Source organism: Papilio polytes, unplaced genomic scaffold (assembly GCF_000836215.1).
Source record: "Papilio polytes unplaced genomic scaffold, Ppol_1.0 DF824158.1, whole genome shotgun sequence".
Taxonomy (NCBI): domain Eukaryota; kingdom Metazoa; phylum Arthropoda; class Insecta; order Lepidoptera; family Papilionidae; genus Papilio; species Papilio polytes.
Window position 1 is genome coordinate 2,113,106 of NW_013525046.1, and position 14,355 is coordinate 2,127,460.

General features: G+C 32.2%; 2 protein-coding genes across 2 annotated transcripts; both read left to right on the forward strand.

Annotated features, from left to right (window-relative positions):
* The first annotated feature begins 7,534 nt into the window (after window positions 1-7,534).
* LOC106111507 (poly [ADP-ribose] polymerase-like) lies at window positions 7,535-8,888 on the forward strand. Its single transcript, XM_013293625.1, has 2 exons — window positions 7,535-8,530; window positions 8,850-8,888. Exons 1-2 carry the CDS (start codon window positions 7,535-7,537, stop codon window positions 8,886-8,888), a joined length of 1,035 nt encoding a protein of 344 aa, XP_013149079.1.
* A 1,561-nt stretch (window positions 8,889-10,449) lies between these two features.
* On the forward strand, window positions 10,450-13,438 carry LOC106111573 (poly [ADP-ribose] polymerase-like). Its single transcript, XM_013293700.1, has one exon. It carries the CDS (start codon window positions 10,543-10,545, stop codon window positions 13,093-13,095), a length of 2,553 nt encoding a protein of 850 aa, XP_013149154.1. The 5' UTR covers window positions 10,450-10,542; the 3' UTR covers window positions 13,096-13,438.
* Window positions 13,439-14,355: the final 917 nt, after the last annotated feature.

Below are 14,355 nucleotides of genomic sequence, written 5' to 3' on the forward strand. Positions count from 1 at the left end.
AATGTAATAAAGAGGAAAGATTTTTATTTTTGGATATTATAAGCAAATAAAAAACTATTTACCGATTTCAAAAATTCTTTCACCATTAAAAAGCTACTTCATCTGTGAGTAACATAGGCTGTCTTTTATTTAATTGCAATCGGGCAAAGTCGCGAGCAACAGCTTGTTAATTTCTAAAATGATAATGTATTGACTACGACGAATGTATTCTTTTTTAAAAATATTTAGGCATACTTACTTTTCTCAATTGGATTTGCACATCTATCGCACTTTTCAAAGCCACACATGTCGAAACGCTGACTATCGCTTGATCCCTTCCGTGAAGGTGTGATTAATTCCGCACGTTTACCTGATCAGGTCCGACAGTTAACCCCCGTTACTGCTAACAAGAAGACCCTTTTTCAGGATTTTCTGATAAATACAAGGTCTGATTAATGGGAAATTTGTCTTCCTAAAGCTTTTATCTTTTTGAAATATTATAATTCAATAGTTTCGTTTAATACTTGTGTTTAACAGAAAACTTTTTATAGCTATTTCAAGAGAAAATATAAGATCGGGCGCTCTCCTTTGACTAAACTATCGCGTAACTGTTTTGCGACTGTCGACTGTTTCGCAACCGATTCAACTGTTTAGTTGAACAACTAAAAATCTAATAGTGTGCACCACCATTTTAACAATTAGGAATCAAAGCGCGACAAAACAGTTGTGGGATAGTTTAGTTTAAGGTGTGCACTCACTTAAGGTATAAAATATTTTATTTTACACATAATAAATCTTATAGTACTGTAATTCGCTTGAATCGATCCTTGATGCAAAAACCATTAAAAATACAGTATATTAGCTTAAGCTAGCTGAAACCGTGCACATTCCCAAACAGATGAAGAATAATTTCTTACTAGTTATTGTAGTTAATACTAGGGAATTATAAATGGGACTGTCTTCGTGTCGCAGAGTCGCCGAGCGTTAGCAGGCGAGCCGCACATCTGAGCAGTTTGTTCCGCATTGTTCTCAGCAGTTCGGATCTAATTAACTAGCAGTCAATAGCAGGACGCCTTCAGACGTGGCCCAGCCGAGCGCAGGCAATTACTCGCCAATTAATTTTGCAATAAACAAGCGAACAGTCTATGGGTATCGTGGTTAGTGATAGACGTATGTGGGACAAACCGCTTGTTGTATAAACCGCTTATTTCTGATTTAACTTTTCTATTTAGTATGGTTTATTGTTTTATATCATTTAAACTAGGTTTCGACTGTGACTACATTCACTTGTTAAAATAACCTATATATTCTAGTCCAATACAATGCCATATAGAGATCCATTCAGCAGTTTAGGCGACATGCTCTAACAAACATCCATCCATCTAAACTTTCAAATTATTATTAGTAAGATATAAATCAAATTATTAGTAAACGGTATTTTTATTCTTAGTGATATTTTTACTACATTAACTTTCTTTTTTATTTAATATAGATATATTTTTTTTGGTTTTGAAGTAATTTCAACTTTAAATACGATTCTGTAACTCACCACCTAGAGGAGAGAAACGAGTAGAAAGGGGCATAAATTTTTTATAAGTTCCCACTGCGCACTTAAGAGATTGTATACAGCAAAGTGAAGTGCCAAAAGCTTAACACTAAAGTTTTAAGTGTACTGAGAAATGCATACTTACATACTCTTCGTGACTTATAAGGAATTTTAAGATGATTTTGAAACGACACAGAAATATAAAAAAAATGCATTTTAATTTTCATAATGTGTTTGAACAAACCAGTTAACCGCTGCACTTCCAACGCTCTTATAGCGTAGTAATGTCAGAAATCTATCTGTAAAATTTTAAGTTTTTAGTTTCTAATTGTTTTGGCTCTGCCTTTATACGAGTAATTGAATATATCATGTAGCTGTATATTATGTAGCTTTTTCTATATATATTGTTTAGGGTTATAATCCTATATGCAGATTTTCTCAGAGACATGAAAACGGATAACCTTTTTCTGTCTAAAAGTATTTACATTTATTTATATTCTGCGAAAAAGAATAAAATACACATTTTATAAACAAAAGTCCCAACTCGTCCGAGTAATCGACATTTGATAAGGGTAACCCGTCACCTGTGCTGGGGTTACATTAAAATCTCTTACAGTCAGTAGCATTTTGATTTATTGTATTTTTAAATAAAGAACAGAGAAATAGCTCATGTAATGTAGAAACATGCGTATATTACATTTTTCTATTTCATATGAATTCAACACCAGTGTGCCGAACACAATGGGTTCGGTTTTCGCGGCACAATCTGCCCTTAGCACGCACTTCAGGCCTACGAGATTTTTAACTAACTATCCACTTTTACAGAGACTAAAAATTGATGCCTAGCTACATTAATCCTGAATAATACCTAACAATCCGCATTGGTGAACTTTAATGTAAATAAATTAAACCTTTCTTAGGTGTCTGTGTTTTTTCCTTAGAAAATAACTCAGTTCAGGACATGTGGCATAAAATATTGTGTTAGTTTATTATTTAACACGCCTATAGCGCGTCAAATGTTTAGGAAAATTACACATACTCGATGCCTTGCTCATTTTCCAGTCCAATAGAAACTGATGGAAAAGGCGAAGCAGTGAAATTAATTTTCTTGATACATTTATCTAACTTCCATACACAAATAAAGTTACTCGAGTAGTTTGTTAGAGATCTTTTGCTTTTTAGTTTTTAGAATAATTAGCTTATCTGTTCTTCCAGACTATGCTCTACATCTATGCAAAGTTTCATGGAGATCCGTTTAGCAATTTAGGAGATATCTTCTTACAAACATCCATTCAGACATACAAACTTTCGAATTAAAATAATAGTAAGTTTTTATTGTAAAGTACTTTAGTGTAACTATAAGAAAAATCGCATAACAAAAACAAAAGATAAAAGGGTCTTAAGAGTAAATCTGTTAAAATATGCGCTCCTCATAATAAATTAAGTTTCGCAAGAAAACCGTTTTAATGGAGCACGTAAATAGAACAAAAACTAAAGCTTTGCCCTGTAAATGTAATTATTAAATGAAACGGCAAACTCTTTGTGCGAGAAAAGAACATTTTATTAAGTTAAGGTTGGGTAATAAAGTAAAAACGACAGCGTATACAAAGAAAGAATGACATTCTCAATCTAGCCAGAGGTTATGCAAAATGCAAATGGTATTTTGACATTTAATATTAAAATGCTGTATGTATAAGAGCGCCGGTGGCTCAGGGGTTTAAGCACTTGACTTGTAATCTATAGGTTCTGGGTTCGAATCCCCGCTATATACCAATGTGATTTTCGAATTTCATATGTACATACATAATTTACCCGGCGTTCTTAAGATGAAGGAAAACATCGTGATGAAAATTGCACATGTCGGCGAAGAATTTCAAAGATATGTGTGAAGTCAACCAACCCGCACTGTGCTAGCGTGGTTAAATATGGTCTAATCACCCCTTATTAGGCTATTACGGAACACATAGTGAGTTGGTCATGATGACGATGATAACATAGGGGTTAATTTTTTTCTATATTACTCGTATAAAGTTTTTATAAATATCGTTTTCAATAATATAAAGTGTTAAATACTAAAACATAAATAATTTCTCAATCCATATATACAAGTAATAGACGACAAAACTTTTCCAATCCCTATATTGATCAAGCAACGCTTCCAGCACTTAGCGGATTGCTTATGTCCGACATATTGATATACATCGAGGATAAAGGATTGATATTACCATCTGATACCCATTTGTTTTTTTAAAAATAAATAGTTTTACACCATGTAAAAAAAAACAATGCACTTAGACGATGCGACGTTACTATTGGCCAAAATAAACTGTCTCATGGTAAAAAATCCTTATTTTTGTTGCTATAGACTTTAAATTTAATCCAAGTATCTTGTATGTTCCCTGGACAATTACCTATTCCTACTTGTCATCTGAATTTATTTAATTAATGCATACAAATAAGATATATATTTCCGGGAGTCCTATAGTATTGTATATGACACAATCGACCTCTTGTTTAGTTCAAACAAGCAAGTATTAGGGAAACTACAAACAAGTACACTTCAAACTCTTATACTAGTGTGATAGATGGTAAGAACACTTACACATAGAAAGAAATAAGAGGGACTTTTTGATATCCACCTCCAATCAATGAATCGAACTTATTCATTTCAATGCATAGAAAAATGATAGCTTTCTTCTGTTAAAGTTATCAGTTCTTTTGTTAAAATTAGTTCCATCTCTACTCGTATTGTTAACTCGAAATCCGCACCACCTATACCATTCGACATCAAGAAATCGACTCAGTAGTTTACCTGTTTATTCGTTACATACTAAAATACATCTTTCCTCTTTAAATGTAGACTTAAAATAGTTAGTTGCATACATTTCACTGTCGTGAACAAGAATATTGCATGTATCAGTGTAGTGTACAGTGTATGGAGGGTTGGCACAGTGTGTACTGCTCTTCCATGCTATCAACCGTCATATGTGAATTCACTCCCTTAAGCATATTCTCTTTCACACAATCCATACTTTCTCCAGCCTTGCTCTACCTTCGTATCCTTCAACATGTATGTGTATAGTATAAAATATTAATGAACTTTTTTAATATTTTTCTTTATAATAATTTAACTTAGCAGGTGGTACCTTCATTACTGTAGTAAAATGGACGGTGAAGTTACAGGGATGTCTACGAAGAGCACATCTGCACACTAAAACTATAATGAAGAGTAAAGTTAAACCGCTTTAGACAGCCCGTGGAACAATAGAGCCTCCTGTATATCAAGAAAGTTGGATACTTAGTGCAACTAAGTTATAGTCCTTAGTATTATATTGCAAAGTGGACTTATACTAGCAAATATTGGTATCTGTACAATTTTATCTTCCCATTTATATAAACAAATACAAATATATCTAAAAGTAATTCTTTGAAATAGCGCTGATAGATTCAATAATAAAAAAATATAGACTCGTAGTTGCATTATTATGTACTAACTTCTACCGTGAATTCGTCCGACGAAATTAAAAAAATAATTGTAAGTAACCCATGTTTTCATCCAAACTATGTTCTCTACATCTGTGGCAAATTTCGTCGATGTCCGTCCAACCGTGTTGGAGATACTTTCTAACAAACATCCAAACTTTTGCATTTATAATGTCAGATTGTAGGAATGATACTCGTATAACATTGGAATAACGGACCAGTCCAGACTAAATCCGCAGAATTGTAGACGCATTATATTACATTTGCAATTCTACAGATCTTGCCGATGTCTTCTCTTTTTCGAATTTCGTAACATTATTCCCCTTTAACATAAAAAAGAAATTAGCTTTCAAAATTACTTGCTTCATTTTACAATATAAAATATTTATTAGCCTCTGTTCGCTAAGTATTCAAGGCAATTAAAATCCGATTAACTTTCGCCAACAGATGGCGCATTATTAAAGTTAACCAATAACGTAATTTTAATTAAGCTTCCTGCTAAGTTTACTATCGTCTGCATCTGTTAATTAAATGATATTAATATATTAATATAATGTGTTACGTATTAGAAAAACAATAATTGTACAAGGTTTTGTGGAGTATTTTTAACGCTTATAATGCTGGCTAAACTACTCTGGCTCACTGTTCTGCCCTCGAGTGAAATTGGAATACCTCAGTCCGCGCAACTTTCAGATAATTATTCATTGTAGCGCCGGATATGACCACTGTTACATGATATCTATGTTTCACCGCACGGTCAAGACTTTTGTTTAATTTATATTTTTTAACTACTCGGAAATATATACTTTCAATCTTAATAATATTATAGATGCAAAAGTTCAGATGGATGGTTGTTTGTTAACGTTTGTAGCCTAAACTGCTGAACGGCTCTCGATGAAATTTTGCATAGGTGGAATGGCTAGTCTCATAGAACACATAGGCTAGTCAATTTTGTTTCTTTTAATTTCGCGCGGCTAAGTCGCGGGCGTTAGCTATTACTACTTTTAGTACTTCGGTAAAGCTAGGCCTAGAAAGAGAAAGATGGAGTTCGTGTAACGTGACATGATCAAGAAATAAGTAACGACTGAAATGACAGAAGATAGATTAACCTGGAACACAAAGACATGTGCTTAACGGGAAGATGGGAAGATAAATTAAATGTAAAATACGCATCCACAGTATTACAAATTATATATGGTTTTGATAGTTGTAAAATTAAATGATCTCTTCAACAAAGTCTGACTTCAGTACTCTCTGTAGCCGAATTCGTTATTAATTAGTAATTTACAAACTTGCTTATACCAGGTTGCGGAACTCACGGGAGTTGTGAAGTGCTGTTCACTATTTTACTATTAATTCTATAGTACACTTGTCTATGAAACTATTAACTTTTGGATCGAGTGTACGTTTAATGTTCAACTATTTGATACTCTGTGCTAATTGATATTGTTTGGTAAATATTTTGGTAAATTTGTGTACAAAGTGAATTTGGGTCTATGGTTATCTCGTTCAGTTTTAATATCTTTGAAATAAGCAGAAATATTCAATACAAAATAGAATTTCAATAACATTAGATAGTATGATTTATAAGTATTGATAAAGATTTTATCAGTTAAGTTTTTGGGTTCCTCATCCAAATACTTAAGGCTATCAAAACATTACAAATCACTTGTATCTGAAAAGTGTCTATCAAATTATTTATTGTGCCCGTTTCTCTTAATGTGATATTTATTTGCTATAGTTATTGATCAAGATTTAATTTCTTATACAAAATTTTGAATCGTAAACTGTTTGTCACGTTCGTAAAAATAGTTATACGAAACTAATATTGCACTATGTTGACATACCCAGTATAAAAATAAGAAAATACTGTACTGAATACCACTATCAATAATTTTATATTGTGTTATCTACATAAACTGATAAATTTTTTTACACGATATCGACTGCAGTTATGATTTAGTTTCGAACGTAGTGAACGTGCTGTGATCATTGTTTGTTTTTGTCACCAATATAATGTCAGCTTCGTTGTATGAGGTGGAGTATGCCAAAAGTGATAAGTCAGATTGTAAAATATGTAAAGGAAAAATTGATAAAGGGTCAGTGCGCTTTGCTATTAATTTACAATCCGCATTTTGCGACAAGATACAATCTCATTGGCATCACGAAGAATGTTTTTTCAAGAAAATATTTCTTCACAATGTTAATGAAATAGGAAAGTACAATTTACTTTTACACAAGGATCAAGAAAGAATACAAAAGAAAGTTAAGAATGTATCTCAAGCAGCGTTACCACTTTCTGATGATAATAAAGTTTCTAAAAGAAGTTTAGATTCTAGCAATACAAGTATCTTATCAACATTTTCCATAGAATACTCAAAAACCAGTAGTGCAACGTGTAGGTACTGTGACATAAAAATAATCAAAAACGAAATAAGAATATCGAAATCTAAGTATGACCCTAGATATGGTGATTGCCTTATGTGGTATCATCTCAAGTGTTTTGTTGACACACGGGAAGACCTTATGTTTTTCGCTACGGGTAAAGACATACCAGGTTTTGAAAATCTTAGATCAGATGATCAAGCAATGATAATGGAAAAAATTTCAATTGTAGATGACGACTTTATTGTTAAAAAAATAAAAACACATTCCAACAATGGTGACGACACTGTGGTTAATGAAGAATTACAAGATAAATTGACAGTACAGAGTAAAGCATTTGATGCATACAGAAACGATTTGAAAGATTTAACAAAAAATGAAATACAAGCATTATTAAAAGAAAACGATCTTGATTTGCCTTCAAGTCGGGAAGTATGCATAGATAATTTGGCAGATTGCATGGCTTTTGGAGTACCACAGAAATGCCCCGAATGTAAAATAGGTCAAATAATACTCGATGATTTTAATTATAGGTGTACTGGAGATGTAACTCCATGGACACAATGCCATTATACCACTAAAGAACCTGATAAAGACCTTTTCAAGGTACCCGAATCCTTAAGAAATCATGATATATTTAAAAATTACAAAAGTAATATTATTCAACGTATATTTTCGATTAAACCATCACAAGCCACTGATGTTGACTTACCGGATTCTGCTAATCCTTACAGAGGAATATCTTATCCATTAAAGAATATTCAATTCTTTTTGTACGGTAAACTTAAAACTCCTAAGGAAGATCTCAAGCGTAATATTTTGAAATTAGGTGGTCTTGTCGTAAGCAAACTTACAGATACAACTGCTGCTGTAGTTACTACAAAAGAAGAATTAGATAAAAATTCTACTATGATACAAGCAATTCAAAATAAAGATATAGAAGTAATCGATGAAACTTACTTTGACCTTATTAATACTGAAAATGGAACAGTTTTAGATTCTCTAAGACTTATTGAGGAACAAAATATAGCTAGTTGGGGATCGGATCTCTTCAAAAGAATACCCAAAAATGTTTTGGATGGTAAAGTTGAACCTAAATCAGGAAACATGTATCAAAGTTCATCAAAACATATAGAGGTAAAATCGGTGATTAAAGATGGCCATCCAATTGACATAAAATCAGGTCTTCACAATATTGCACATGTTTACAAGGATGGTGAAAAAGCTTATTCAGAAGTTTTAAGTAAATTCAGTGTAGAAAACAATAAAAATTCATATTATAAGCTACAATTATTAAAATCTGATGACGAAGACAAGTATTGGGTTTATCGTTCTTGGGGAAGAATAGGAACAACAATAGGTGGTCAGCAGAGTGATCCCTTTACATCAATTGATGCTGCCAAAGTTCATTTCCTAAAGATTTATACTGAAAAAACGGGTGATGACTGGATTTCAGAAGAATTCAGTAAAAAGGCCAGATCATACGTTCCAGTAGATATAAGCTATGGGGATATTAAGCAATCGACAATACAATTTGACTCTCAAGTTAATTTGCCCAAATCAGTTCAACATTTAATAATGAAAATATTTGATACTGAAATCATGAACAAAACTCTTCTAGAATTTAAACTCGACCTTGATATAATGCCTCTTGGAAAGTTGTCAAAATCACAGATCAAATTAGGATACGGTGTACTATCAGATTTACTTCACTTATTTGATAATAATCTTGTTGATGAAAAAAAAATTACGGACGCTTCAAACAGATTTTATACTTTAATACCGCATACCTTCGGAACTGAAGGTATTAAACTTCTGGATTCGGCAGAATACGTCAAACAAAAAATTGAATTATTAGACAGTCTGCTAGATATTGAAATAGCATATAAATTATTGCAATCACCTTCTAATGGTTCTCTCAGTCCTATAGAATCTCATTATCTTAAATTAAAAACTGACATCAGACCTTTGGATAAAACGACACCTGAATTTGAACTTGTTTCTACTTACTTGAAAAATACACATGCTCCAACGCATTCAAATTACACACTTCAGATTGAGGAACTTTTTGAAGTTAAGCGAGAAGGCGAAGCAGAACGCTATGACAAATTCAAACAGTTACATAATAAACGTTTACTTTGGCATGGATCAAGAATAACAAATCTAGTAGGAATTCTTTCACAGGGTTTGCGTATAGCACCTCCGGAAGCGCCTATGACGGGATATATGTTTGGCAAAGGAATATATTTTGCAGACATGTCCTCAAAATCTGCTAACTATTGTTTTGCGAATAAGTCGAATACAACAGGATTTGTTTTATTGTGCGAAGTAGCTTTAGGTGAAATGAAGAAATGCTACGCAGCACAAAATATTAAAAAACTTGCCGACGGTACACATTCAGTATGGGGAGTTGGTCGAACGCAACCGGATCCATCACAAAATAGAGTGTTAAACGACGGTGTTATAGTACCTCTTGGTACACATGTTACAACAAAGGTTTCGAGCTCGCTACTTTATAATGAGTTTATTGTTTATGACGTAAACCAAGTAAATGTGAAATATTTGGCACAATTAAAATTTCACTTCAAATAAATGTGTGTTACAATTTTTGTATGTTACCAAACTGATCAAATTATATACATTTTTTAAATAAATATATTGTCCTGAATATAACCTAATTTTATTTACATTTTCTTCCTATTGTGATTCTAACATCAATGTTAGATGAAATGTACAAATTTATTTATTATACAAATTTATTTCCCTTAATTAACTAAAAGAGGCCAATCAGAATTTAATTGCATCCATCGATATCTACAAAAATCTGAAAATAGAACAAAAAAGACTGTTTTTTAATTAAATTTTACATGATTTAAGTATTTAACATTTTACAAACCTATGGAAATTGAATCAGTAGGTAACATCATTTTCACACAGCTTTATCATACCGTATCGTACACTTACAATTATCTAGACTTTAGCGACAAAGACTTATCGATTGTGTTTATCTATAATATTTTTATCAAAATCAATTGCAGTTGACTATAGAAAGTAACAGCATTGTTCACCTTATTTATAGCATTATTAATTTTATTTAAAACAATTATCACTTAAGTTACTTATCTTCAAAAAGTGAAAGCAGTTCAAGAATGGCAAATTTACCGTACAAAGTGGAATATGCAAAAACGGGAAACGCCAACTGTAAAGTGTGCAAAGAAAAGATTGATAAAGGTATATTACGTTTTGGAATGTTATTACAATCTAAATTTTATGACGGTTGTCAAATACATTGGCATCATGAGGAGTGTTTCTTCAAGAAAGTATTACCAAAGAGTATTTTTGATTTTGAAAGGTTCAACGTACTAAAATACGATGATATGAAACGGCTTAATGCAAAAATTAAATCTATGATATCTACAACACTAAACAATCAAGAAAAAGGACAGATTGACAACAACAGACAACAAAACATAAATGAAACACCATTACTATCATTTTCCATTGAATATTCCAAAACTAGTAGTTCCAAGTGTCGTCATTGTGATCAAAAAATCTACAAAGATGAAATAAGAATTTCTAAATCACATTATGATCCAAGATTTGGAGACAGTCTTATGTGGTTTCACGTTCAGTGTTTTATTATGAAAAGAGAAGATCATTTATATTTCAGAAATATTGATGAAATGTCGGGCTTTTCAACGATTAACGAAAATGACCAAGTTTTGATTAATAAAGAAATTGAAAATTTATCAAACTATCTTGAAGTAAGTGCACATGATGAAGAAAATTCCGATAAATATTTAGACATGATTGAAGGAGAATCACGATTATTTGATCACTATCGTAAATCTCTAAGCGTTTTGAATGACAATGAGCTCAAGAAACTAATCGATACAAATCTTTTATTAATTCCCAAAAGTCGAGAAGAAAGTTTAGATATACTTGCCGATTGTATGACTTGCGGTGTTCCCGAAACATGTCCAGAATGTAAACAAGGAAAAATTGTGTTAGATACTTTTTATTACAAGTGTATTGGTGATACGAGCGCTTGGACACAATGTACTTACAAGACTGAAACACCTAAGAAAACCACTATGAAAATACCGTATGCTTTAGAACATATTCCGGTTTTTAAAGATTATCGATGTCCAGGTTTGCGACGTCATTTTTGTAAATCCACTTTAAGAACTATTGTAAACCGTGATTCAAATCTATTCCAGCAAATCTCACAAAATACTAAGGATGAAGCGAAAAAAACAAAGTTAACAATTAAATATGGTATGGTTGTGGATCCGGACTCCGGCTTAGAAAATGTCGCCCACGTTTATAAAGAACAAATCAATGACTACTCTGTTGTTTTGAGTAAAACAAGTGTGGACGATAATAAAAATTCTTTTTATAAACTTCAATTGTTAGAAGCTGATAGTCAGGAGAAATATTGGGTATTCCGTTCTTGGGGAAGAATAGGTACGTCGATAGGTGGCAAGAAACTTGAAAATTTCACTGAATTCTGGGAAGCGAAGAACCATTTTGAGACAATCTACATGCAAAAAACTAAACATCGAGAACTTTCGGGACATCACTTCATTAAAATTCCGAGAGCCTATGTGCCTGTTGATATCAACTACTTTGATATTTCAATGTCAAAGATAAATATTGAAAGTGATTGTAATTTGCCAATGTCTATTCAGGAGATGATTGTTAAAATATTTGATAAGAAAGTTATAGACAACTGTCTTTTACAATATGACTTAGATGTTGATAAAATGCCTCTAGGAAAAATTACTAAAGAACAAATCAAATTTGGCTATGGCATACTCTCAAGTCTCCTAGAAGACTTTGATAAAGGAACGATTAGTATGGAGAAAATCAAAGATTCTACAAATAAATTATATACGATAGTACCTCATAACTTTGGACTGAAAAAACCTCCGTTACTAGATAATGTAGATGTAATAAAAAACAAATTAGAAATGTTAGATAGTCTACTAGAAGTTGAAATAGTTTATGATTTGATAAAATCTGCGTCTGATGATATTGTGAGTCCAATTGAATCACTTTACCTCTCACTGAATGCAGTTATAACACCATTAGACAATAGTTCAATGGATTATAATCTTGTAAAGAGTTATTTGGAGAATACGCAATATTCGCTTGGTTATACAATCGAGATTGATTGCCTTTACCAAGTTTCGCGCGCTGGAGAAGAAGACCGCTACAACAAATATAAAGAACTTCATAACAAGCGTTTGCTTTGGCATGGATCTAGAACCACAAACATTGCAGGGATTCTATCACAGGGACTTCGTATAGCTCCACCAGAAGCACCTGCAACAGGTTATTTGTTTGGTAAAGGAATTTATTTTGCCGATATGATTTCTAAATCTGCTCATTATTGTTTTGTAAATAAAAACAATTCTATTGGCTTTGCTCTTTTGTGTGAAGTAGCACTTGGTAATTCAAAAAAATGTTATAAAGCACAGAATGTTACATTGCCTGAAGATATTCATTCAGTATGGGGAGTTGGTCTCATTCAACCGAACCCAACAGAGGATGTTATATTACAAAATGTTCTAGTGCCATTAGGGACGCCAATTAACAGTGGTGCACAGACTAACCTCTTTTATAATGAATATATTGTTTATGACGTGGCCCAAGTTAACATTAAGTATTTAGTACAGCTTAAATTTAATTTTAAGTAAATTAAAAAAGGTCGTTTTAAAATATCAGACCATTTCTATAACCGGTTCACTTATAAAATGTGATATTGTCTTAGTTTCCTGTATCTGTTATTTGTAATATTTTAACTAATTGTTTTACGCCCATTACTGCGTGCGAGACGCGACGGGACCGCGAAACAACCCCAGTAACACTCGCCCTGAAGATGGACCCCAGATGGGTCCAAAACTAGTCGGTGCCGCCACCGGAAAAATAGATGTGAGTAATAACCGTAAAATAACTAGTTATGATAATGTGTCACGAAACTTTAAATAATCATAATGTTTCATCAAAAATAGAAATCTACTAATTGGATAAATTGTTTGAATCAACAATAAATAATTTTGGAACAAGTGTTATCTTTTTTAATTATATTTCCCTTATGATACATAGAACAGCTCTCTCTTTTGTCATAGATACCTAGTATTAGTTTATAGTGACGCATAGAGATTAATAATCAAGAAATAACCTAATCTACCATACTTGAGGAGCTGGTAACAATTACTTGAAGCAGATCTTATAAGAATCTAATATCAGCACTCATACTGAGTTCCGATAATGAAAGTATCAATATAATAATCTCTTAATTACTCTTTTATGTTACATTTCTATTACATTGTTAATGTTATATATTACATTATTTCATGTAGTGAAAATTTAAAAAAAAACTACATATTAAGGAACATTTAATCTTTCAATTTAATTCTTGGCGGTAAACAATTTTTTCATACACATTTGAATTTAAATAAATTCACACAGAACAAAAACCCAGTCCATCAAAATATTCGTATCACAAGAACGCAGGCAGCGTTCGGTGTTTAAAAATATTTTTTCCGTCCATTTCATTTTCAGCGGATGCTGAATAAAAAGAACAATCTACAAATTTAATCAAAACAACAATAGGGATTGCCCGCACAATTCCTGGCGGGCATACTTATTCTTGACTTGAATTGTATTGCCATCTCATTCTGTGATATGAATCTAATTGATATTTCGGCTTTAGAACTTAGTTCTACACACCTTTTAGTTGAGCAAAATTGTTTTCATATTTCAATTTCATATTGTTTGAACCATCGACAATCAGAGTCAAACAACTGTAAACTTAGCTAGACTAAAGAATTGATCTTGCATAAGGCCTATGGTTTAAGCATGACGTGTACTTTGGTCAAAAAAAATTAACAAATAACATTAATTTCGGGATTTCGCAACTTTTTGTGAAAAATGGTAAAAAGATTAAACCATTA

Coding starts and splice junctions, on each gene's coding strand:
- LOC106111507 (XM_013293625.1), top strand. CDS start 7,535: ATGTTTTTCGCTACGGGTAAAGACATACCAGGTTTTGAAAATCTTAGA. Junction 8,531..8,849: donor GTTCATCAAAACATATAGAG/GTAAAATCGGTG, acceptor ACTGGATTTCAG/AAGAATTCAGTAAAAAGGCC.
- LOC106111573 (XM_013293700.1), top strand. CDS start 10,543: ATGGCAAATTTACCGTACAAAGTGGAATATGCAAAAACGGGAAACGCC.